Consider the following 21,238-nt stretch of genomic DNA (forward strand, 5'->3'; position numbering starts at 1 on the left):
CTTTCCGGTGTGCCGTCCTTGTCCTCTCTCGGCTCCCCCTCCTTCTCTGTGGCCCCCCCCCTCCTTCCCGAATTACACCAATAACAACCACATATGATGATGTCTTCCCTTCCCGATGTCGGCCCCCTGCAGGCCAAGCGCACCCGGGACATGGGTGCCGGTGGGTTCCACGTCGAACATCCTGGACTTCATTGCCGACAAGGTAAAGAGCATGTCGAGCGAGGAGCAGGGGGGACCGGGACGGACCGGGACGGGACGGAGTCAAGCGGGGACAAGGGGTTAAGGGGACTCCGCCCCGCGGAACGATTCGGGAGGGGGTAGGGCGGCGGGGTGGGGAGAGGAAATAGGTATGAGGACGCACCTGTGGTGGAGCACTGTGGAGCACTTTGCTCAGTGCTGGTGCACCCATGCATACGCGCCATACTGCGCAGGTGGCCACCGCCCTCTCTCAGCCCAGTCCCGAGCGGCTGCAGTTCGTGCTGGGAACGGAGGCAGGCATGATCACCTCTATTGTGCGGAAGGTGCAGGGCATGCTGCGAAAGGTGAGAGGGGCCGTCGGGCTTTAATACTGCGGGGTGTTGGGTCCCCCGGGGGTTCGGGGAAGGGGGTTAAACAAACAGAATGGCGGGGGGAGTCCGGGGTCGGCGGCGACAAGGGGGTAAGACGAACCACTGACGGGGGGAGAGAGATGCGAGAGCTAGCCTGGGCGTCTACCTTTAAAATCCTTAAGTTGCGGAGGGTGTTGCGGAGGGGAAGTAGGAAGTATACTGTTCGTTTCGCACATCCCTTTTTTCCCTTCATTTCAACCCCACTTTCCCGCTTCACCCTCTCCTTGTTGCCCGCTCTCTTTCCCTATCGCGTCCGCCTCCTCGTGCTGCTGCTGCTGCTGCTGCTACTGCCGTTCTTGCACCTCAGTCGGGCCGCAATGATGTGGAGGTGGAGATTGTGTTTCCCGTGGCCCCCTCCGCCATCACCACTACCCGCCAGCAAACCAGCTCGGGGCCCGTAGAGCTGCCGGGGGGCCTGGAGGTTGTGCCAGGTGGGAATACCCTATAGGGTGATGACCGAGATATGTTGGTGTGGAGGGGGAAGTGTCCAGTTTGCTTGAACCAAACCCAACAATGTTACTTTGGTACTGTTACTGTGCAGCTGCCTGGTACGGGAATGGGGACGGGAACTGTCCATCTGTCGATCTGTGCGTCGATCTGTGTGGATATGTGTGCATAGGGATGTATGTATGTATGTCACTGTCAAGGGTGATGACTCTCAAGGGGGAAATGTTGGGGAGCGTGCGGGAGGTGCAAATCCGCTTGCCATGCCAAAGTGCTCATTTTTGTTCATTTCCCCTCTCTTTGCCCCTCTTTGCGGGTGGCCAACCCTGCCACATGCGGGCGGGGGATATTTATTAAAAAATTGTACGGTACAGGTCCTGCCTCTGGCGAGGGTTGCAGTCTGGAGGGCGGCTGTGCGGCCTGCCCCTTCATGAAGATGAACACTCTGAGCTCGCTGCTGCGGATCTGCAAGAACATCGGCACGCCGGGTGGGTGCTGGTGACGGCGGGCACCATGGCTGGCTGGCTGTGGCGGGTAATGGTTGGGTGGTAGTGGGTTGCTCCCGCCCACACTCTCCACACTTCCCCAGTAGTGATCAGTGTCACTACTGTATGTTTGTTGTATGTCATGCATGGCTATGCCACCAACGTGGTTGTTTCCCCCTCCTTCCCTTTCCCCCCTTCCCGCAACATGCGCGTGTGTGCGGCGCCCCCAGGCGAGTCTCTGCTGTCCGGGTTCAAGCCCCGCACCTACCAGGACGACGCCCTGGTGGGCGGCAAGACTCTGGCGGCGGCGGGCTGTGTGCCCATACTGCACATGCGGCACTTCCAGAAGCACAAGAGCTTCAGTGAGGAGCTGCTGCGGGACATCACTACGCGGGCGGAGAAGGGGAAATGAGGGGCTCCCCGGCCGGGAAGGGGGAGGAACGGGGGCTGAGGGTTCGTGGCCAAAGAGCAGCGGTGGTGGCGAGCGTGAGGGGGGGAGCGCATAACGGGGTGGAGGGGCGGTGCCGAGTACTGAGCGAGGGGGTGAGTTCTCGGGAGGTAGGAGTGCACAGTCGTGTGTTTTGGGGGCGGAGTTACCCCCCCCCTCGTGCAGGTGGCACAGGGCAGTTCAGCAAGGGGGGGATGAGCAGCGGGAAGAGCAGAGTGTGGAGGCCGGGGGGCCGGGGCTAGGTCCGAGAGCAGTCCTGTCCATTAATCGGTACGTACTTACGTATGTATGTATGTGGGTGTATGTGTATGTGGGTGTACTTGCCCCCACGGTGCTGCGTTATTCACATATTAGGGCGAGGGGGAGATGTGGAGAGAGGTGGTGCGTGCTGTATTTGGATTTAAGGGTTGGACAGAGGTCCTCCAGGGAGGCCTAAATGAAGTGTTACATAAGCACACAGAAATGGTCAGTGGTGCGGGGTAGATTGCAATTGTGATGTGAAAACGAAGATGAGGTGTCGGGGAAAGGAGGGAGAGGCAGATGCCGGGACGTGCGTGTAAGCGATCACCGGGGATGTGTATGTGTGCGTGTGTGTGTGTGTGTGTGGTAGAACTGTACTCGTAATGTTTTCGCATTTCTTTCACCCCTTAACGTGCAAGATAGTACCTTAACTTACCTCATTATCACGGCATGAATTTGGCGGCTGGAGTACTTATACATATACATACATACCACCACTGTAATGAACACGTGGACAGTAGATTGATATCGGGTATCCCAGGAACCCCAACCCGCGATTTGGCGCCTCAGCGCCCGAGATCTGTGCCCGCCATTGATTGATTGATTGATTGCATTGCAGCTTCTGTTTCTTAAGACATTAAACTTGCTTTCGAGGATGTTCTTTGCAGTGGCACAACCCAGCAGGGCGCATTGATTCTCAGACAGACTGACAGACAGACATATGCACCCGCAAACAACCATGTGAGCTTGCGGTAACCCCCCGTGATCATGCTTTGCTCTGTTGTTCGGCGGCTGCCACGGCGAGTGAAAAGGGCATTTCAAGAAGTGTAACACAAATAATACTATTGCTGAGATCCGAGAAACCATCAGCGTGTACGGTCGATACAGTCGATCCATTAATCACACCTCCTCCTCTTCCCTCCTCTTTTTCGAAGACGGTTGGCGACAGGGCCCAGTCTAGTCCTGGGCAGGCATCATTATCCGGGCTAACCCGGGCTCTAGCAACCGCACCACCACCACCACCACCACCACCACCACCACCACCACCACCAATCCTCCGTCCAGATACGCCGGGGGGTACCCCTACACCCCACACGATATCAGGCGCCACACACAGGTTGCGGCTGACCCCACCCGACCCACGGCAGGTCATGCAAGCCATCAGCAAAGCCCTGTCACCCCCAACCCCAAAGTCATCACTAAAGGGGTGCCCCTAAGGGAGACAACCCTTTATCCTCTGGATCCCCTTCCCACATCCCACAGCTACCCCTCGCTCTCCCCTCTCTCCTCTCTCCCCATCTCCTCTGCGCTCTATCTGCCCTCTCTCCCAACCACCTTCTAAGGGAGAAGCCCCTCTTCCACAACAACAACCGCTCTCTTAACGGCGTAAGACCCCGCTACTGAGAACAGGACGTAAAACCGCTGCTAAAACCCGTATAAAACCCCTTGCTAGGGGTAAAGCCCTCTCCTACTTCGCCTTGAGTTCCTCAAGTAGCTGGGTGAGTATCTTGATCAGCTCGGGCCGCAGCACCGCCCTAACCTGGTCCAGCGCTATCGCCTCATCAGCAGCTCGGTCCGGCTGCCGATGCGCCACCTCGGGATGCAGCTCCAGGTCCTCAGGGTCGTCTGAAGAAAAGTTGAGCACCCTGGGTGCCGGGGGGGGGAAGGGAGGGGAGGGAGGGGGGAGGGTGGGTCAGATGACATGTATCCATATGTATATCGTATCCCCATGTCCTGTTCATCCACATCATTGTACTCATATGCAAGAAGTAGGCGGGGTACCAAGGGATATTACTGAGGAGGTAAACATATCAAGTGCTTTCTCAGGTCTAATCAAGAAGGGATTACCTGCAAGACTTCAGGAAGACAGCTCGCTCCCTCCCTCCCTCCCTCCCTCCCCCCCTCCCTCCCTCCCTTCCCCCTCCCTAATTTCCCCCGCCCCCCCCTCGCTTACTTGCAGTGTCCGCGGATTTCAATTGCTCCGGGTCGCGGAACAGCCTTCCAGGCGAGTTGCAACTCGAAATCGAAGCCGCACCTGCATCAGCAGCGACAACGCCATCATCACCAGCACCATCAACAGCATCATCATCACCATCATCACCACCACCAGCAGCAACAACAACAACAACCGCAGGGCCACCAACAACAAAATCAACAGCATTATGTTCGCCAACAGCAGCAGTCGCAGCAGTAGCATACGTGCAATGAGACGTAGCCGGAAAGAAAGACCGGGAGGAACGCGAACATCCCCCCCCCAAGCAGCTCGAGTGGCAGGGCCCCACCGCCTCCTCCCCCTTTCCCCGTCCAGCCCCGCCAGTTCGCACCTCTTCTTCCCCCTCACGATGAAGATGTTGGCCTCCCCCTCGCAGCCGTTCACATCCACCACGGTGACCCCCCCGCCGGGAAGCTCCCTCTCCCGGATCAGCTCCGTCAACCGGGACTTGGCCCAACAGGTCGCTCCCCGCTCCTCGAAGGTACCAGCCTGTGTGCGGCGGGGAGGGGAAAGACGAACCACGAGCGAGTGCGGCGGGGAGGGGAGGGGAGGGAGGGGGTGGGGTATAAAAACACTCGTGTGGTGAGGTGCTGTGGTGTGTGGTGTGGGGGGACTCGCATGCAGCCAGAAGCAAAGGATCGCGACTGCAGGCTGTAACGCCCGAAGCACTAATAAACAGCTGCTGACGGTCAAAGGCAATGACGCGACTGCCCTCAGTCATTTTTTCATGAAAGCTTGTCTCGAGGCAATGGCGCGGGGATGGGGAAGTGGGGAAGGGGGGGTTGGGAAAGGGAGCCAGGGGGGCACACGTTGCCCCCAAGCTGGGTAACAACCCCCCAGGCAACCACCCTTAGTCCCCTGGCCCCAGCCCGACCATGTCTGTTATCTTTCCGGCCGTCTTTCCGGCAATCTGTCTGTCTGTCTGTCTGTCTCACCGCATTCCATGCAGATGCCCCGCTGGCAGCGGCGCTGGCCTGCCGCTCCATTTCCGCCTTCTCCTCCTCCGTGAGCTTCTGTTGGGGGGAAGGTGGTGGAGAGGGAGGCAGGGCCCCCGGCAGCGGTGGGGGGGAGGAGAGCACTGAGGGTTTGGGGTGCGTGTGGGTTGGGTGTAGGGCAGTACGGGACGGGGTTATAGCGGGTGGTAGGTCGGAGTACGTCATATCCCGTCGGGTTGGGGGCCACTAGGGGCCGTGAGGATCTGGACAACAGCGATGGGGGACAAACATACCCTACTCCAGAGGGAACACAAAAGTCTACCATCACCATCACCATCACCATCGCCACCAATATCATCATTACCACCATCACCATCACCATCGCTACTGCTATGCAACGACAGTTGCAATCGGCATTACTAACCCCACCTCCACCAGCTCCATGGGAATTCAACCGAATGCCCTGTGCACTTCACACCCCACCCCCAAACGACCAATTGACGGCCTCCAAATTACCCGGGGCTCCGGCAGTGGCACATCACCACCACCCTTTCCCGCCCAGTAAGAGTAAGACAGGTCTCCCTGCAGAGTAAAAGGCGGGTTGGGGCGGAAAGACGGGCCACGGGTCGAGGGTAGAACTTCTTCGGAGGGGCGACAGGAGGTTGTGAGGAGGGAAGAGGGGAAAGGGACAGTCAATCTGGACCCGCGTGACCCACGTCGGTCGGGGGGAGGGGGGGGGCCGGATATGAGCGTCGAAGCCTGGGGGAGGGATCGCGGTGTGTGTGAGAAAGTGGGGTGTGGATGCCATGTGCGTGGCTTGAAGGTGAACTGAGGTCTGGCTGTATTGTGTAGCAGCCAGGGGGATAGCAGTTGATAAATGCCATTGCAGCAGGTGCGGAGCTAGGCGGCCAAACTCGGAAACAGGGGCAGGACGACGACAGGAGGAAAGGGGCGTTCTCAGGGGAAGAGACGCCAGAGGGGTACCTTAGCCTTCGCTTGCTCCTCTAGCTTGGATTTCTCCTCAGAAGACGCTGGGTGCGCGGCGCCATTCACGCCGTTCAAAGTCTCCATTTTTGGCTTTTGGGCTTTTGTCTGTTGGGGCCGCGGCTGTGATGATGCCGGCGTCTGTGCCGCTGGACTAGACTTTCGTGCCTGAATACGGGCCTTGGACTTGGCAGATCGCGCAGAGGAAGAGGGAACTCGTCCCAGGAGTAGGAAAGGCCGAAGGATGGACCAGGGCGCGAATACGATAGAGTGCAGCAGGGACGCAATGCGCACTAGCATGACGCAATCAGGTATAGTTATGTATGTAATGTGCTAAGTTATCATACTGCGCTCTGTTTGCATGGTGAGAACACATGCATGGAGGACTTGCATGGAAGGCGAAGCTTCGATTGAAACATGCACTGTAACAAAGCAAAGGCGTAACCCGGGATGCTCAGTTGGGCCTTGCGTCGTTACATTGCCCCCCCTTTAGCAATGGACGTCCGCGGCCATTATATCGAGCATTGGAGCCATCCCACCTCACGCATTGTGCGCTGGTTTATCCATTACCCATGATATCGCTTTCTGCGATACCTGCTTGTTGTCAGAATCGAACCACCGACCCGAAGATTTCATCGGAAGTCGTGCGGCCCCGTCTCGATACCATTGTAACAAAGCAAAGGCGTAACCCGGGATGCTCAGTTGGGCCTTGCGTCGTTACATGCACAGCAAACTGAGTTACAAGGAATAACAGTGCAAAGACGAGACTTCGCAACAATGTAAACCATTTGATTTTGCATAAATAATGGGCATTTTTACATCGCGCCTCCAACGTCTTGCCGGCGTTGGTTCCATGGTCACCCGGGATGCTGATGAAGGCATTAAGAAACTTCAAAATAGTAATGCATGTAATAAAACGCAGTGTCTTGAGATAATTGTACTGGGAACAGGAGCTGGCACGACCTACGTGTACTCAAAGCAACCCAGTTCTTCCTTTGTTGTTGTCAAAAAAGGCGAGCCAATTCTGCTGTGCGATGTGGTGAGGACATGTCGACAGGTTGCGGGACTGGGGGTAGATGAATTGCACTCAGGAAACCGTTGATGGCAATTGCCATGGATAACGTCGTCAGGACTCCAGTATCAAAACTTTGAGGACGGATACAACTGCATCGGTAGGAAGGCGAGATATGTGCTCCGGAAATCTAGTTCATCGTAGGCCATAAATCCACGTCCCTCTCCCGGACGCCATCTTTGTTCCCCGAACTCGTGCAACAACAAGCAGTCGAAGCACCCGCCACAAGCAGACCCTGGAATCATCCATGCTATTTCAGGGCTGATCCTCTCCTGCCATTAATTAACTCCGCAACGCCATTCGGGACAGGCACTAGCCCTTGCCAAGTGGCTGCACAACCAGTCGAGCTCCTTCCGCCCTTCCTTTCCTCTCGCTCAGCGTCACAGATTCCCTTTCCCCACCAAGCTGCCTAACAAGCTTGATAACAAACGTGAACGCCTGCTGTCCATTTCCGAAACTCCGTCTGGTAATCCTCCCCCCCACACACACACTTCGCGCATTCCTCCAAACCTGCACCGGGCCCACCCCCGCCCGCCCTCCCGCCCGCCGCCACGGCTTCACAGGGCTATGGGGTAACGGCCGCATGTCTGAAGCTTGTGGGCCGCGTGCCGCCAAACCTTTACGTCAGTCACAACCATGGAGATCATACCGGTAGGAAAACACACCGATAGGGTCAAGCCACCAACCGGCAACCCCTAACAACCAATCGACAACGGTTATCCGTACTCTGTATCTGGGCTCTGGGGCCCATCCGTGGATAACGTGTCAACGTTTATTGCCGAAGCCCCGTGCCCACCAGCAACCGCCAACTGTCAACTGCCAACGCCATCGACTACGCCGATTTTCAGCACTGCACCCTGACACGAAATAGCACGCGAACATGACTGCATTTGCATTTGCGAAACATTACCTCGCCGCAAAAACTTCAGCGCCGACGATGGCACATGGGCATCATGTCCATATGCGCTCGCAACATGGTGGAGCGCTGGGCCTCCTCGCATCTGGGATCTTGTTGCTTGGTTAGTTGGTTAGTTGGTTAGTGGTAGATGGCGGGTAATCACGTTTACCCACCACTACTGCTAGTGCTAGTGCTCGTGATCCTGCTCCTGCTCCTGCTATTGATACCCTACTGCCACTGCTACTGCCGTACTTCCTTTCAACATCAGGCGAGCTACCCGTGGTGTTGGCGGTGGAGAGCACTCGCGCAGCAACGGCAGGGTGTCAGCAACCCCCGCACCTCTACGCTCATGCTGATGTCCTGGCGGAGGTCAGGCAGCACCGGCTTAGAGAGCTCAAATCCACCGGTGAGTAGGTGGGGGGCCCAGCTTGGGGATGAGGCTCTTTCCTCCGGCCTCTGTCGAACTCCCCTTGCACATCCCTTCCTCCGTCCGCCCCCCCTCCCTCCCTGTGACCTTTGACCGCTTTGTTACCCACGTGGCCGTTCAATGGTTGGCAGTTTTCCTGTTGCTAACTGCCAACTGCCAACTGCTAACCCACGATGAGGAGTTCAGGAGTTTAGGATTCGATATTTACCGGGGGGAACCCACGATAGGCAGTTTATTGTGAGGTGCCCAAGTACGGCACACAAGTACGGCGCAGGGTTTTTTTTGGCGTGTTGGCGTTACTTTCTAGAACCTGTTGAAGAACCCCATTGCCCTTCAATGGCCGTTTGGGCCACATGTTGCGTGTTGGCGCAGGCAAGCCGCTGGAGGACTTTGCCGTTTTCCACGATGTGCCCGCCGGTGAAGGGACGACGGCTATTGCGGACAGCGGCCTGGCCATACGTCCCTTCCGATCGCGCCACTCGGAGACATGCTACGGGCTCGTCCTGTACGACGGCGATATGCCCGTACTGGGCTGGACGGTGAGCAGATGCCAAGTACGGCTGCAGCGGGATAGGGTACTTAAGAAGCAGGCTCCTGTCTGGGAATTTCACTGTACGGAGTTAAATTTAGCTTCCTTGTTCGCCTGTTTTGTTGGTAAAATCTCAGGATGCACTTTGAGGATGTCGGATACAGGAACGCGGTGAATTTTGTCTTTTTTTTGAAAGAGGTTTGTTGGAAAAAAGGGGTCGGTGGAAATTTCTCCAGACTGTCTTCCACTACACATTGTCATTATGCCATAATACAACTGGGCGAACATGAATCCGTGCCCCAAAGGGTTACTTCCGGTTACTTCTAATTACTTTCCTTAGCGTTAGGAACGGCCCCGACGACGTACGCACTCACATACTTACATACTTACAAATCCACATGCCTATATACTTTACATGCTCGCGCGGCTGTTATGCACCCGTCACCTCACTACACCCGAATACCTGAACACGGTTCCCGCACCCGGGTCTGAGTGTTCCTTGGGAACCCCGCACACAACGGTGCTTCCTCCCAGGCTGACAGCGGCTTCGACGAAGCGTTGTACGAACAGCTGTCGGTGGCTCCCGTACTGCTGGTGGACGCGAGGGCGAACGGTTCAGAGGAGCACGCCGGTAGGTACGGCACATAAGAGTCTGACTCTGTGTTACTGTACGGGCCGTACACGTGGTCGGGCCTCAATAATTGTGTTATTGAGTTCTCAAAGCAGTGTGCGAGCGGGGGGACGGGGGGACGGGGGCCTAATCCACCGGAACCGGAAGAGTCTCCTCCGGACCCGGCAGTTGGGCCCGGCAGTCCCGCCCTCCACCCACCTCCCCCCTGGGTTGCAACCCACTTGGTCATTAAGGGGTAGCGCTCGCACACGGCACCGGGGGGGAGGAGCTTGGCCTCGGTTGCCTGTCTGGCTGGAAGAGAGCTCTTTCACGTCAGCTGACAGCCGCCGTGTGGCTGCAATTTGCGCAGAAGATATATTAACGCTGTATTCGGGACTGATTTGTTTCTTCTGTCTCTCCAGTTGGTCTCGCTCGCTCGCTGCTACCGCGTGCGGGTGCTGCCGCTGTTCCTCCTTTTTTTGTCGTCATTGATCGTCGTCGTTGATCGCCCTGTTGGTTGGATGTCGTCCCAGGATTTGGTCAGCTGGAGCGGCTAGGTGAGTGGGTGTGGGTGGCCGTACCGGGCCGGGAACTATTGCGTAGAACAGAGGATAAGCCGTGTCCTCCGCTCCTGCAATACAAAAGCACGGTACACTACGGTACGGCACGGCGGTGTTGCGCGATGTTCTCTGCTGTGATATGCTGTGCTGTGATGCGAGGACTTAGGATGGTTAAGGCTCGCCACAGGTAGTTAATACCGTTGATGGAGAGTCCGCAACGAATATTGTGCATCGCGTATTCTACATTTCACGGCGGAATGCCTCTGTCACAATACAGCGCTGCCAACACGGAAGTTGACGGCGCTTCAGCATCATGGGTTCCCGACTGGCGAGTGCAACCACCCCTCTCTCTGCTTTCCCTTCGCAATTGTGACCTTTCGCAGCATCGTTGCCATTCATGGCCGGCAAGGTCGTGTACGTCACAGGGTACGGCAGGCAGGACGAGGAGCCCAAACCCGAGCAAGTACCGCCCGGCATGGCGGTTGCGCGACCCGGCATGCGCATCTATCTGCCACCGTGTGCACAGCGAAGTTAAGATGCTATTTGAGCGACAGATGAGACTAACCAGATGCGACCTTTACACCAGTAGATGTTGATGTTGGCGCCTGTTGCCTACAAAATGTACCTATGTCCGTGTGCCTTTTGCGATATTTTGAAATTGAGCTGTTGCTGAGGGAAACGATCAGCCTTGCTACTGGTGTCTTGCTCAAGAGCATGTAGAATGGCGCGGAAGAATGTCATACGACGGTGTAAAACAGCGCGCAGCAGCGTTCTGGGAGCGGCGCCTTTCATGGGTACTACTTCCATAATTAAGATTGCTCCGCTGGATATGTCTATCCAGCGCATGGAGTATCTATGCTTTTACTCTGGTGGAACTCCTCGGTCCTTGAGGTTGCCAGGCGATGACGGCGGGGTGCCCTCAGCTTGCAAATGGGTTGCTGTTGGACATCGTGGAATCGAGCATGCAATTGATTTCAATAGTTTTTAACATACCGGTGAGCGAAGCTATCTGTTCGTCGCTGTCGCCTGCAATGCCGCATGCCTAAGCGTCGCCCACGACAATGTCTGTATGTCCCAAATATGTACGTTTTCGCTTTTAGCAGTAGGCCCATTTAAATATGTTTCTGGGCACTATCTTCTTGCTTCCAGCTTGGAACAAGCTGACTAGTATTTCGCGGTGGGCCTTACGAACAAGTCCTGTAGGGCCGCGGAAGCACCAAGCAAGTTTCACCCAGTTTTTCCTTTATGCTCATGCGAATATCTTTCAACAAGGCAAGCTTGGACCAGTTACCTTGATCACACAGCAAAGGTGTCTCATGTATCGGTAGTTTTGGGGCCGGTGAGAGGCCGCCCTAGCTGACAGCCCCGCCGGCCCTCACCTTTAGCAGCGTTGTAAATATGGCCGCATTAGCGAAGCTTCAGCAGGTGCAAGCGCAGGAGCTTATAGATGAGTATTTCTCGAAGTGCAGGTGCGGAGGCAGCTATATCAGCTAATTATTTGACATTAAACGGTCTTATATGAAATGGTTAATTATAATCTCTCATAGCCGGAAGCCTAAAAAGTAACCTGTTTTTTGGGGTCGCAGGCTTGCTGAGGAACGGAGAGAGGTGGAGGCGAAAGCAGTAGTAGTAATTCAGGCATTTGCGAGGGGATTTATCATCCGGCGACGATTGCAGCGATTAGCGTGAGTCTCGGGCTCCTGCATGGCGTTGCTCCTCGAGGCAAGCACGATTGCTCCTAGTAAGCGCAGTTGTTTCGTGTGGTCATGCAGACGAACGGCGCTCACGATACAACGTTATTGGCGCGGATATTTGGGACGGTTACGCGCTCGGCTCGCGCTGGAGGCGTACAATCGGACGCTGCGCAGGGCGTATTTCAATGCCATGGCCACCATCATACAGCGCTGGTGGCGGGGATACTACAGCCGAAAGAACATCCACAACTACTATGCGCGGAAGCGATATCTCCAGCAAATCAAGGAGCGCAACCAGCATATACGGGCGGAGCTCAACTTGGAAGCGGAGCGGGCAATCATCATGCAGCGACAGGTCTGCACCTCCGCGCCTCGCATGCCCGTCATTCCCCATCCTCAAATTATGTACGCCAGATAGGCGTGGCAGCTAGCTTGGCGGGGAGCTAGCTAGCTCCTTGCCAAGCTATAGCTCCCACGTGCTGCTGGGCCTAATAAACGGGGATAAACGAGGGTTTTCATAGGAAAGGGAAACCACCGAAGGCGAGGGGGTCGGCCGGGTCCTCCCCGTCCGGATTCCAAATTTACCACGGAAGGCCACGTAAGACGTAACCCGCATGGGGATATAAAGTTGGGTTGAACCCGTTGTCCAGCACCTCACATAGCCCCCAGTGGTTCGCCACCATCAGTTACTAATCCTTGGGGAGTCCTACTACCCAGACAACTTAGGAGCTACAACTCAGGCAACTTGGAAAAACGCCGCTGTGCCTTGTGTATGTATCAGCTTTGTATGCGGATTCCACCAAACGGGAAGTGATAGGCGCGCGATCACAACTGAGGACGGGGCCGGCCTCGACCAGTTAAATGCTCCCTGAAGTACGGCATTACGGCGACACAATGTCGCACAAGCCTTCTTCCGGTCTTGCGCTGTTTGTGCTTTTTTGATGTACTGTAGCCATCTCCGTTTGAGCCCACTGTTTCCCATCGCCCGTTCCATCCGGTCCCGCCGTGCTGCACGAGAATGTTCACTTTAGAGCCATAGTGTATGGTAGGTTGGAGTTTGATAGGGTGGGACAGCCCCGCCAGAGATCGTGATTAAATGCACAGCCAGAGACGAGACGAGGAAGATATCCAGGCCAACGCAAGGCAAGGGAGGAAGGAACTGGGTTTCGGGGGCTGGCCGCACGCACCCTTGAGACGGCGTCCTCGTCGTGGGCTGAAACGCGTGCACGTGACGAGGCACCAGGCACCAGGGGTCGTGCGGTGCCGGCGAGCAGCAGGGCCTCTCCGCCGTCGCCAGCCGGGGACCGCGTGTCGTGAAAGAGGGGGAATGAAAGCGTGCAGTCGCCTTGCCCTGAGTACATGCATCACACGAGCCGTACACAGAACACGTGTAGGAGAGCGCCTCTGCCGTGGGGGCCTTTGCAAGTTGCGGAAGTGGAGGCGGGCCGCCGCCACTGCGCTGCGCCAGTCCCCTGTAATCCTAGCTTGCCCCCTTGCTGCATATGCTTTGTTACGTTCTTGCTCCGCCAACGCCGATATGCCGATGGCGCTCACCGTCGCCGTCACTACCGCCACTACCGCCACCGTCCTCTTTTGCGTTGGGTTAAACCCGCAACGCACCGCGTTCGTCACCCTGATGTGTTTCACCGCCGTGTACCTCTGTACTGTGGGCCTTCGTGGGCCCTTCCGCATCCACCTGTCTTTTCATTAGCTCCCCTCCCCGGCCGGCCGTGTGCGAGGTGCAGTGACGGAGGAGCGGATCGTCCGCTATCTCCTCCCAACGCTCCAATGATGTTCTTCTCCTCTCCTCTCCCCTCTTCTCGTCCGCCTGCTCCTCCTTTGTCCTTCACTTAATCGTCCAATTGTACATATCTCCGTGGTCACGTGTCCTGGTCGGGAGCGCCGCGACGCGCCCCCATGGTCGATCACTGCAATGCCAAGGAAACCCTAGGTGACCCACATCGCGCATACCCGAGACATACTGTGGCTCGACGAGGCTGCACACAAGCAAACACGTGAAGTACTCACCATGCATATTTATCCACCGATATGTGACACGTTTTCTTTCCATCCTGACAACCAACGAACCAACGAACTAACGAACCAACCAACCATTTCATGCGCAGGAAGCGGAGGAGCGCGCACGCAAGCTGTTTGCGGATAAGCTCAGCAAGCTTCACCACCTGGTGTCCACTTCCGTACAGCCTGGCATCTTCAACTCACCGTATAGCATCGCCACCGGCACGCTGCCGGTCATTATGGGCCTTACGGTAGAGGAGCACCTAAAGTCCACAATCAAAGCCCAGCTCGGTTTACAACCGGACGCCTCAGGCGGCGGTCTTTCCGGCGGCAGTAGTCTCGCCGGAAGCGGCAAGTTGCTACCGCCTCTGCGCGGCAGTAGCAAGGGCCGCGTGCGGTCCGGCTCGGCCGGCCGCAGCGGTGGCGGCAGCGGCACGGGGCAGCGTGTGGGGGATGCGCCGTTGTTTCCGGCGATGGTGGAGGTGGCGGGACGGACGGTGCCGGCGCGTTACACGCTGCGTCAAACGGCGGATTTTGAAGCTGTCCATCGTGAGGCGCTCATGGAGGAGAAGATCCACAGAGGGGAGGTGGGTAGCGGCTCTGGCGGTTCGTGGGATGTGGGACGGTGCAGGTTGGAGAGAGCATTACGACACGTGCTTGGAGTTGTGAGGTCAGAAGGGCACAGAAGGGATGCAGGTCCAGGGAGGATGGGAAACAGGTGCTCGGAGAAATCCAATGTGCGGCGTCAGGTGGGGAAGCTAAGTGTGGGTCACAGGAGTATGGGCTAGGGACAAGGACATCAATCCGCGTTTGCCGTCGTCATCATCCTCATCTTCGTCGTCTTTAGCATCAGCATTAGGACCTTGCCCTCGTCCTCACCTCCCTCTGGACGGCCCTTGCCTTGCCTCCGCAGATGCTCTCGCACCACCCTCAGGCGTTTGCGAACGCGCTGGGCGCAGTGAAGGCGCCGTTCTTCGACCTGCAGACCAACCGCAACCTGATACCGTACGACGACCCGTACGACCCAACCGTCGGAATGCGCGGTCCTCGCTTCACGCCCGACCAGCAAGCCATCAGCAAATCCGCATTTAACCGTTACATCAAGCGACAGCACATATTTGATAAGAACATGGCGGCCGAGGCGTATTAGGAAACGGGAGCGCGCAAGGCCGTTGGGAAAGTGAGGAGGGTGGGGAAAAGGGCTCAGGGCCTGTGACTCGCGGCCACCGCCGCTGCCCCACGGGTGTCCGTGGCTGTAGCCGCTACGGGATGGGAGAACCACAGCGCCAAGGCACGCCGTGTTACTGCTGCTACTGCTATTGCTGCTACTGCTGCTGCTGGCCGTGGCAGTGGCGATGGGAGCTGATGGCGTGCAGAGCTGTATGGAGCTGCAGAGTGGGGCCAGGCGAGAGCTTGGTTGCCCCTGAGCTTTGGCTTTTATTGCCGAGCTGTCAGAGGAGGTCTTCGTGGCCTCGAATCAGCCGCCAGAGCTTTCAGTGAGGGACCCAACGGCGCGAAAAGGGGGGAGTGGGGGCGCAGCAACGAGTTAGGTGTGGATGTGCTGGATTGCTGGTGGCAGCGGCCGCGGCGGCTTAGCTGCTCGCAGCGCGCTGGTGTCTAACTCCTGATAGGGCAGCGGCGCAAGAGAGCGAGCCCCCGCTCGGCATCACGGTGAGCTCATAGTGCTCGGCAGGCGCGTTGGGGCATATTGGGCCGTGGCAGCTGAGGCACCGCTTTAGGTGGCGGTGCCGACAGCGGCATCAGGGGCCCTGAAGCGAAACCCTGTCTCCTCCCGGGCCCTGGGACTTGCGCGGGGCTTGGCGCAGGCGCTGCTGCCGTTGGTGGTGATGGTAGTGGTGATGGTGACGGGGGTAGTGCTGATGGTGATTGTCGTGAAGGGGTAGCTAGGGGAAGGAAACTGGGTTTTGGGAAATGGCCATTGGAGTGTTCTGCGAGTGGGCGCAACCCGCAGGGGGTCCCCACTTGGGCCGGTTCGACCATCCATGGAGGATGGTCTGAACGAAGGCAACTGTTGATGTTTCGTGGTTTGGGGATGACGCGGGGATGCATGCATGGTGGGCAAGGTGGGCTCGCTGGGATCACCCGTTCCGATGGGGGGTACTGGGGAGGCGGATTGGAATGGATTGGGCACACATCCGAACACCATGAAGGACGCGCTGGATGATGGTATGGACTTCTGTGTGCGCCAACGGCAGAAACTTTTGCACGGGTGCTTGGGGCCCGGGAGGGCCAGCAGGGGTCATGTGCCGTCGAGCGGTTGCACTTTGAGTCGGATGGAATCCTGAATTTAACTGGAGAGGAGGGAGAAACGGAACGCTGTGTGAGTGTCAGCTACCGCCGGTAATTATTGCCTGTTCCGTGTGTGTGTGTGTGTATGTGTGTGTATGTAGAGGGCGTAGCTCCGTACATTAACCAAGCCGGCATGTGGTATTAGCGACGCGCGTGTGGTGGGACTGGGTGCTTGCGGGCCCCATGTCGTTATGATGCACCGAATGGTGTGGGTGTGCGGCGTCCGGCCATGTCATGCGACCTTGTACGTATGTATGTAACTTGTAAAGTGCGTCCGTGTCGTGTGGATGGTATATTGCATCGATCTGGCAGTTCACAAGCAGGAGCCGTGCATGTGGAACATGTGGTTTGTTGGGTTGCACGTTGTCAGTGGGACGGATGTGCAACGGACGCGTGCGTGAAATGAAAATTGTTACATGGCTTTTCAACATGCCTGATGCGCGTCTCTCTCCCTTCTGCAGCCCCCAAAGGCAGTTTCCTTCCCTAGGGGCCTTTCCCGCCGTACAGGTCGTAGGAGGAGGAGGGGGGCCCAGGAAATGCTGTCTGAGCGAGGCGCCGTGTAAATTTTTAAAGACGGGACGGCTCAAAGGGTCCGGTAATCCTTAATGGGCGGGCTTGGAAATGAGGGATGTCTTCATTCAGGCCTTCGAATCGTCCTGTCATGGCGAGGGCGGGTCAACACAGCATGTCATTGGGGTCAGCAGCCTCCCCACACAGGGGAGGGTGCTCTCTGCTGTGAGAGTTACCGAGTAGGGGGTACCCTTCCCTGCCGTGGCAGCATCGCCATGGAGGGAGAGAAAAGGCGGGAAGTGCTTCCGGTGGCCGGCCGTGTGCCTTAGGGCTCCTCTTTGTTGCCTTCCGCCGGTTGGATGCTCTGTTCGGGAGCAGCGAATCCAAGCCACGGCAGGAGGGAGCAAATGCTGGGGATCCCAGGTGTGGCTCCTGACTCGCCAGCAGAGTGCGTGTCAACGACCTGCTACGTGACTATGCTGCAGGTGGATATGGAACAGCCGAGAGTGGAACAGTGCGCTTCCGTGCCTCAGGCGTTTCCCTTGTGTAAACGCTCTTCTTGGAAATGAGCGTCGCTTCACCGCGGTTCCGCGCCACGCACTTTGGCACCAGCGCATGCAATTCGGCCTGTGCCTATATTCTGGGGCCTCTGTCCCCGGGCCGTTTAGACGTCATAACACGAGAAACTACATTGTGTTTCAAGGATATGTGTTTGCACACGTATCCATCTTTAAAACACCTGATATAATAATGGGAATGACCTCCGGGGCAGTGCACACACGCGATGCCCGCTGTCAATGGCTCCTGCTCTGCTTCGAGTACTGCTTTGCAGTACAGCTACTGCACACACGCTCGGCCACATACCTAGATACGACAGTGCGAAACACGGTCCGTCAACCAACCCATCCGCCGCTCGCGACCCTTGTGGTGGTAGACGGCCTCCTTGGTTTCCTGGGTCCCTTCACTGGGTCAAAAAGGCCCAATGCCACACACTGAATAGCCACATTGAATAGCCACATGTCGGTCTACGCGGTGAAGAGGAAATGCCACAGCCCGAGTGTGGTTAGCTCAGTCAGGATCGCAGCCTTCCTGGACTTCTACTGCACTACTCACTATGCACAACAGAAGGGTTGATGCCGCCACTCCAAAACGTTGCATATTCAGGTAGGTGCAACTCCGGAGTCAGACGCCTAAACAGATCTGGGCTGACCTTTTCCGGCGCCGGAAATGGCGAATGCAAAACACCTTTCCCGCTCTCTGACGTCCGCAACCCCTACCACCTGCACTATCACAGCCTCATCACAACACCGCACCAAAGTCGCGTCCAGTTGAAGCAGTAAACACAACTACCACCTCACGCACAACCACCATCATCTCCCACAGCCACCAGGTGAAAGCTCTGGGGCGCATTATACTACGGTACTTTTCAATCCAATATGGCATGGGGTCAAACCAGGCAAGATTAGGCCGAGTCCCTTCATGTCAATTTTGGGCCAAGCAGCCAGGGCTGGATCATAAAGCATTTCCTCCAGCCCCCCCATGCGGGCCAGCCTTAGCCATTAGTAGTAAATGCCACCCTCCATGACCTCCCACAGCACTCGGGGCACACGTATGGCACACACAACTGCACCAAATGCCATGCGCCACCGTGTCAAGAAGAAGGAGAGCGTCCTCACGGGATTAACATCGACCCGACACGTTATTAGGGCAGCTGCTGGCGCATCCACGAGGCTTAAGTTCCATAAGCCACGCCCGCCCAAACAGCTCCATGCACCTGCGTATCCACGAGCTCAGCTCCGCGGCTCAGGACGTCCCCCGCCTGTCGTCTACTCTAGCCCAATCTCTCTTCGCTTTTCCCCAGCCGCTAAGTTCATTTGGCCTCTAAATGCTCCTGGCAAAACTTCTGAAGCATCGGAACCATTCTGGCAGAGATGTTGGGCATCCTGCGTGGCAGGACAGCCAACAGCGGAGCTTCTGGGAGTGAGTATGGGAGGTCACAAAACCCACAGGCAAAACATTCGCGCGCACGAGAACCCGGCAGCAGAGCTTTCGAAGGCCTTTCTTCCATATAGATTATAAGATTCCTTGCTAGATTTTCTCAGCTGGTCGTGATGGATACTATAGCGCAAGCGGCGCGACTCCTCCAGACGACTGCATAGCTGCCAGGGAACGGCATGTTGACACATGCCCTTCTGCGAGACCACGCGACCGCGACCCATCCATGCACCGACACAGCAGGAGCAAGCCGCTTCCTTCACGCAGCAGGTCTGTATGCAATCACTCAGGTTTTAAGGCTTCGGCAGATGGAAAAACTGGCGCGCACACGCTTACGGAAGGGTAGGAGGGAGAGCGCTGCATCAGGTAACCCATGGCTCAGCACGAACACAGGCTACGACTTACTGGTACGTTATGAGCCCATAGCATGCTTGCCCATCGAGGCCCTTCGCAATCTTGCAGATGGCGCATCCCTCGCTCTCTTCGGGCACAGCGCCCATGGTCCGACCGTAGATGAGGGGTGGGTGGTGGCGATGGACCTGCGCTCGGCAATTAATAGGGATATGAGCCGGCCGTTGAGGCCATACCCTCGTTCATCCCCAGGCTCCAAGCGCCTTGGTATCGTTCTGTACCTCGTATCGTGTCCCTAGCACCACCATGCCATGCTTGATGGCCTCATCGCGGTCGGAGTACAACGCCTCAAGGGGCTTCAGCTCCGATGGCTCGACCTACAAAATGGGCAGCGATCCTCCATTTGTCTCCAGAGCTTTGGTATCGCACGCATTCAATTGGGCTCACGGTGAAGCTAGAAGCTAGCACTGCTCCCTGCTCGTTAAAAAAGAGAAATCGCGAAGCATCCTTAAGAGCAACTTTTGCAGCCTCGGCAATTGAAGCCTGACTCATAGCGTCTTGATGAAAAAGTCCACAAGAGAGCAAAGGATAGGCGGAGAGGCGCGTATTGACCTTTCAATTAAGTTGAAACGATTGATACCTTCAAAAGCTGTGTATAAGCTACCAACTTGTTCGCGTGCTGAGAGTTCCAAGCTGGATGCGACCATCCGTACCGCGGATAGTTCACACTTTCATGCGGCCTGTGGCCCGTCTGCCTCTCCCTAGCCCTTCACCAGGGGCATCAATGGAAGATCATGTTGGACGATTCATCCAGTTTCACGATATTTCGCACGTTCTTGACGCAGGGTTTGCTTTAGATGGGTTATTTCCCGCGCTGGGTCGGCATGTCCCTCCGCCATGGGGACGCACTGCTGTGGCCACACGTCGTTAAGGAAAGACACCTTGAGTACCCTCCACTAAGTTTGGGGGGTTTCAACGATCCCTCAGTCTCGTTGGGTTAGGATTTATTATTTCCCATGCATCCGCGACTGTCGGCAAGCCACGCATGCCAGTGCTACTTGTACGGCGACAATTGTTTTCGGTAATTCTGAGCATCTGCGAGGACGCGGCAATTCAGTAGTCATCATTAGCCAGTGGATCCAATTGCCTCGAGTGCTTGCGGCGAAGGGATCCTGCATAGCTAGTACGGTAAGGAGGATCTTCTCGAGTCGTTGTGGAGAATCCAGCCACGGCAGGGTCCGGGAAGGGTAAGGAGTGCACCCCTGCTTTCCGCGGTGCTCCTAGCAAGCCCCAGCACATGTCTGCATGAATAACCATCCACAGTAAAAAAATGTAATGAGCTAATGCCTGCCTAGAACGAAGGCAAAGAGGGTCTTTCCATAGGCTGGTCGTAAATTTTCGTAGATTTTCCTTAGGGCCGGCCGGGCCCGCCGCACCTCCTTTCTTGGGATTTTTTGCACAAACTGATAATATATATGTAAACGAATGTGTGTATGTAATTTTTGCAGCGCGAAGTGCCCCATGCGAGAAGTTGCCGGACGGCCAATGGAAAGGGAGATTTCCGTAACTTTTCCATTACCCTCGCTAAGAAATTCTTAGCTAGTACATGCTCCCGACCATGTATTAAATTTTCGACCTCGCATAGAGGGTCTTTCCATCGGCCAGCGGCTGGGAAATTTCCTTAACTTCTATAGAAAAGTTAAGAAATTACCTTCATTTCACTTTACACAACTTTTATCAGACGTACGGATTGTAAGAAATTGCTCACTTTGAAGCTACGTTAGCCCTCGAGCACATTAGTACTATTGCTCAGCACGTTTCCGCTCGCATTCCTTGACTCCCCTAGACAATTTCCGCCGGCAAACGCGCAGCGTTGCGCTGGGACGCGACTTGTTAAGGCTTCTATACGGCATTTGATGATGCATTTCATCAAGGACTAGTCCTCAACTCTCCCCCCCCAAGATCACCCGCCGCACTAGCACCCTCTACCCTGCCAGAAGCCACACAGCGACCCTAGGGGGAGGGGGAGGGGGAGCGAACCAACCACCAAACGTGCCGTCGTTTGCATACCGTCCACATCCTCGCACCCTCGCCCTCCTGCGCAACTGCCTCCTCACCTGACTTTG

The 21,238-nt window shown here is 56.5% G+C and overlaps 5 protein-coding genes across 5 annotated transcripts in view; 3 read left to right on the forward strand and 2 right to left on the reverse strand.

The window, feature by feature from the left end:
* VOLCADRAFT_106629 (uncharacterized protein) overlaps positions 1-2,741 on the forward strand; it is a gene marked incomplete at its 5' end in the record, with an annotated part of 12,253 nt that extends 9,512 nt beyond the window's left edge. Inside the window, 5 exons of the mRNA XM_002954989.1 lie at positions 133-202; positions 432-542; positions 916-1,039; positions 1,768-1,899; positions 2,151-2,741. Coding sequence (XP_002955035.1) covers positions 133-202; positions 432-542; positions 916-929 — 195 coding nt within the window. The 3' untranslated portion in view covers positions 930-1,039; positions 1,768-1,899; positions 2,151-2,741. The remainder of the gene's footprint in view (positions 1-132; positions 203-431; positions 543-915; positions 1,040-1,767; positions 1,900-2,150) is intronic.
* Positions 2,742-3,693: 952 nt separating this feature from the next.
* On the reverse strand, positions 3,694-6,437 carry VOLCADRAFT_95921 (uncharacterized protein; the record flags this gene model as incomplete). The annotated part of the gene is made up of 7 exons (XM_002955046.1): positions 3,694-3,871; positions 4,180-4,260; positions 4,550-4,707; positions 5,154-5,231; positions 5,637-5,794; positions 5,870-5,912; positions 6,138-6,437. 7 exons carry the CDS (start codon positions 6,435-6,437, stop codon positions 3,694-3,696), a joined length of 996 nt encoding a protein of 331 aa, XP_002955092.1.
* Positions 6,438-6,990: 553 nt separating this feature from the next.
* Positions 6,991-10,768, forward strand: VOLCADRAFT_95922 (uncharacterized protein; the record flags this gene model as incomplete). Its single annotated transcript, XM_002954990.1, has 7 exons — positions 6,991-7,176; positions 7,773-7,860; positions 8,376-8,513; positions 8,907-9,073; positions 9,598-9,694; positions 10,207-10,332; positions 10,617-10,768. The coding sequence occupies 7 exons, from the start codon at positions 6,991-6,993 to the stop codon at positions 10,766-10,768; spliced, it is 954 nt and encodes a 317-aa protein (XP_002955036.1).
* An 863-nt stretch (positions 10,769-11,631) lies between these two features.
* Positions 11,632-15,096, forward strand: mot17 (uncharacterized protein; the record flags this gene model as incomplete). The annotated part of the gene is made up of 4 exons (XM_002954991.1): positions 11,632-11,702; positions 12,102-12,282; positions 14,054-14,695; positions 14,860-15,096. 4 exons carry the CDS (start codon positions 11,632-11,634, stop codon positions 15,094-15,096), a joined length of 1,131 nt encoding a protein of 376 aa, XP_002955037.1.
* Positions 15,097-18,388: 3,292 nt separating this feature from the next.
* VOLCADRAFT_95924 (uncharacterized protein) lies at positions 18,389-19,747 on the reverse strand. Its single transcript, XM_002955047.1, has 4 exons — positions 19,560-19,747; positions 19,394-19,489; positions 19,167-19,300; positions 18,389-18,709 (listed from the first exon to the last, which is right to left on the reverse strand). Exons 1-4 carry the CDS (start codon positions 19,662-19,664, stop codon positions 18,637-18,639), a joined length of 408 nt encoding a protein of 135 aa, XP_002955093.1. The 5' UTR covers positions 19,665-19,747; the 3' UTR covers positions 18,389-18,636.
* Positions 19,748-21,238: the final 1,491 nt, after the last annotated feature.

Source organism: Volvox carteri, assembly GCF_000143455.1.
Source record: "Volvox carteri f. nagariensis unplaced genomic scaffold VOLCAscaffold_48, whole genome shotgun sequence".
NCBI classification, from domain to species: Eukaryota; Viridiplantae; Chlorophyta; class Chlorophyceae; order Chlamydomonadales; family Volvocaceae; genus Volvox; species Volvox carteri.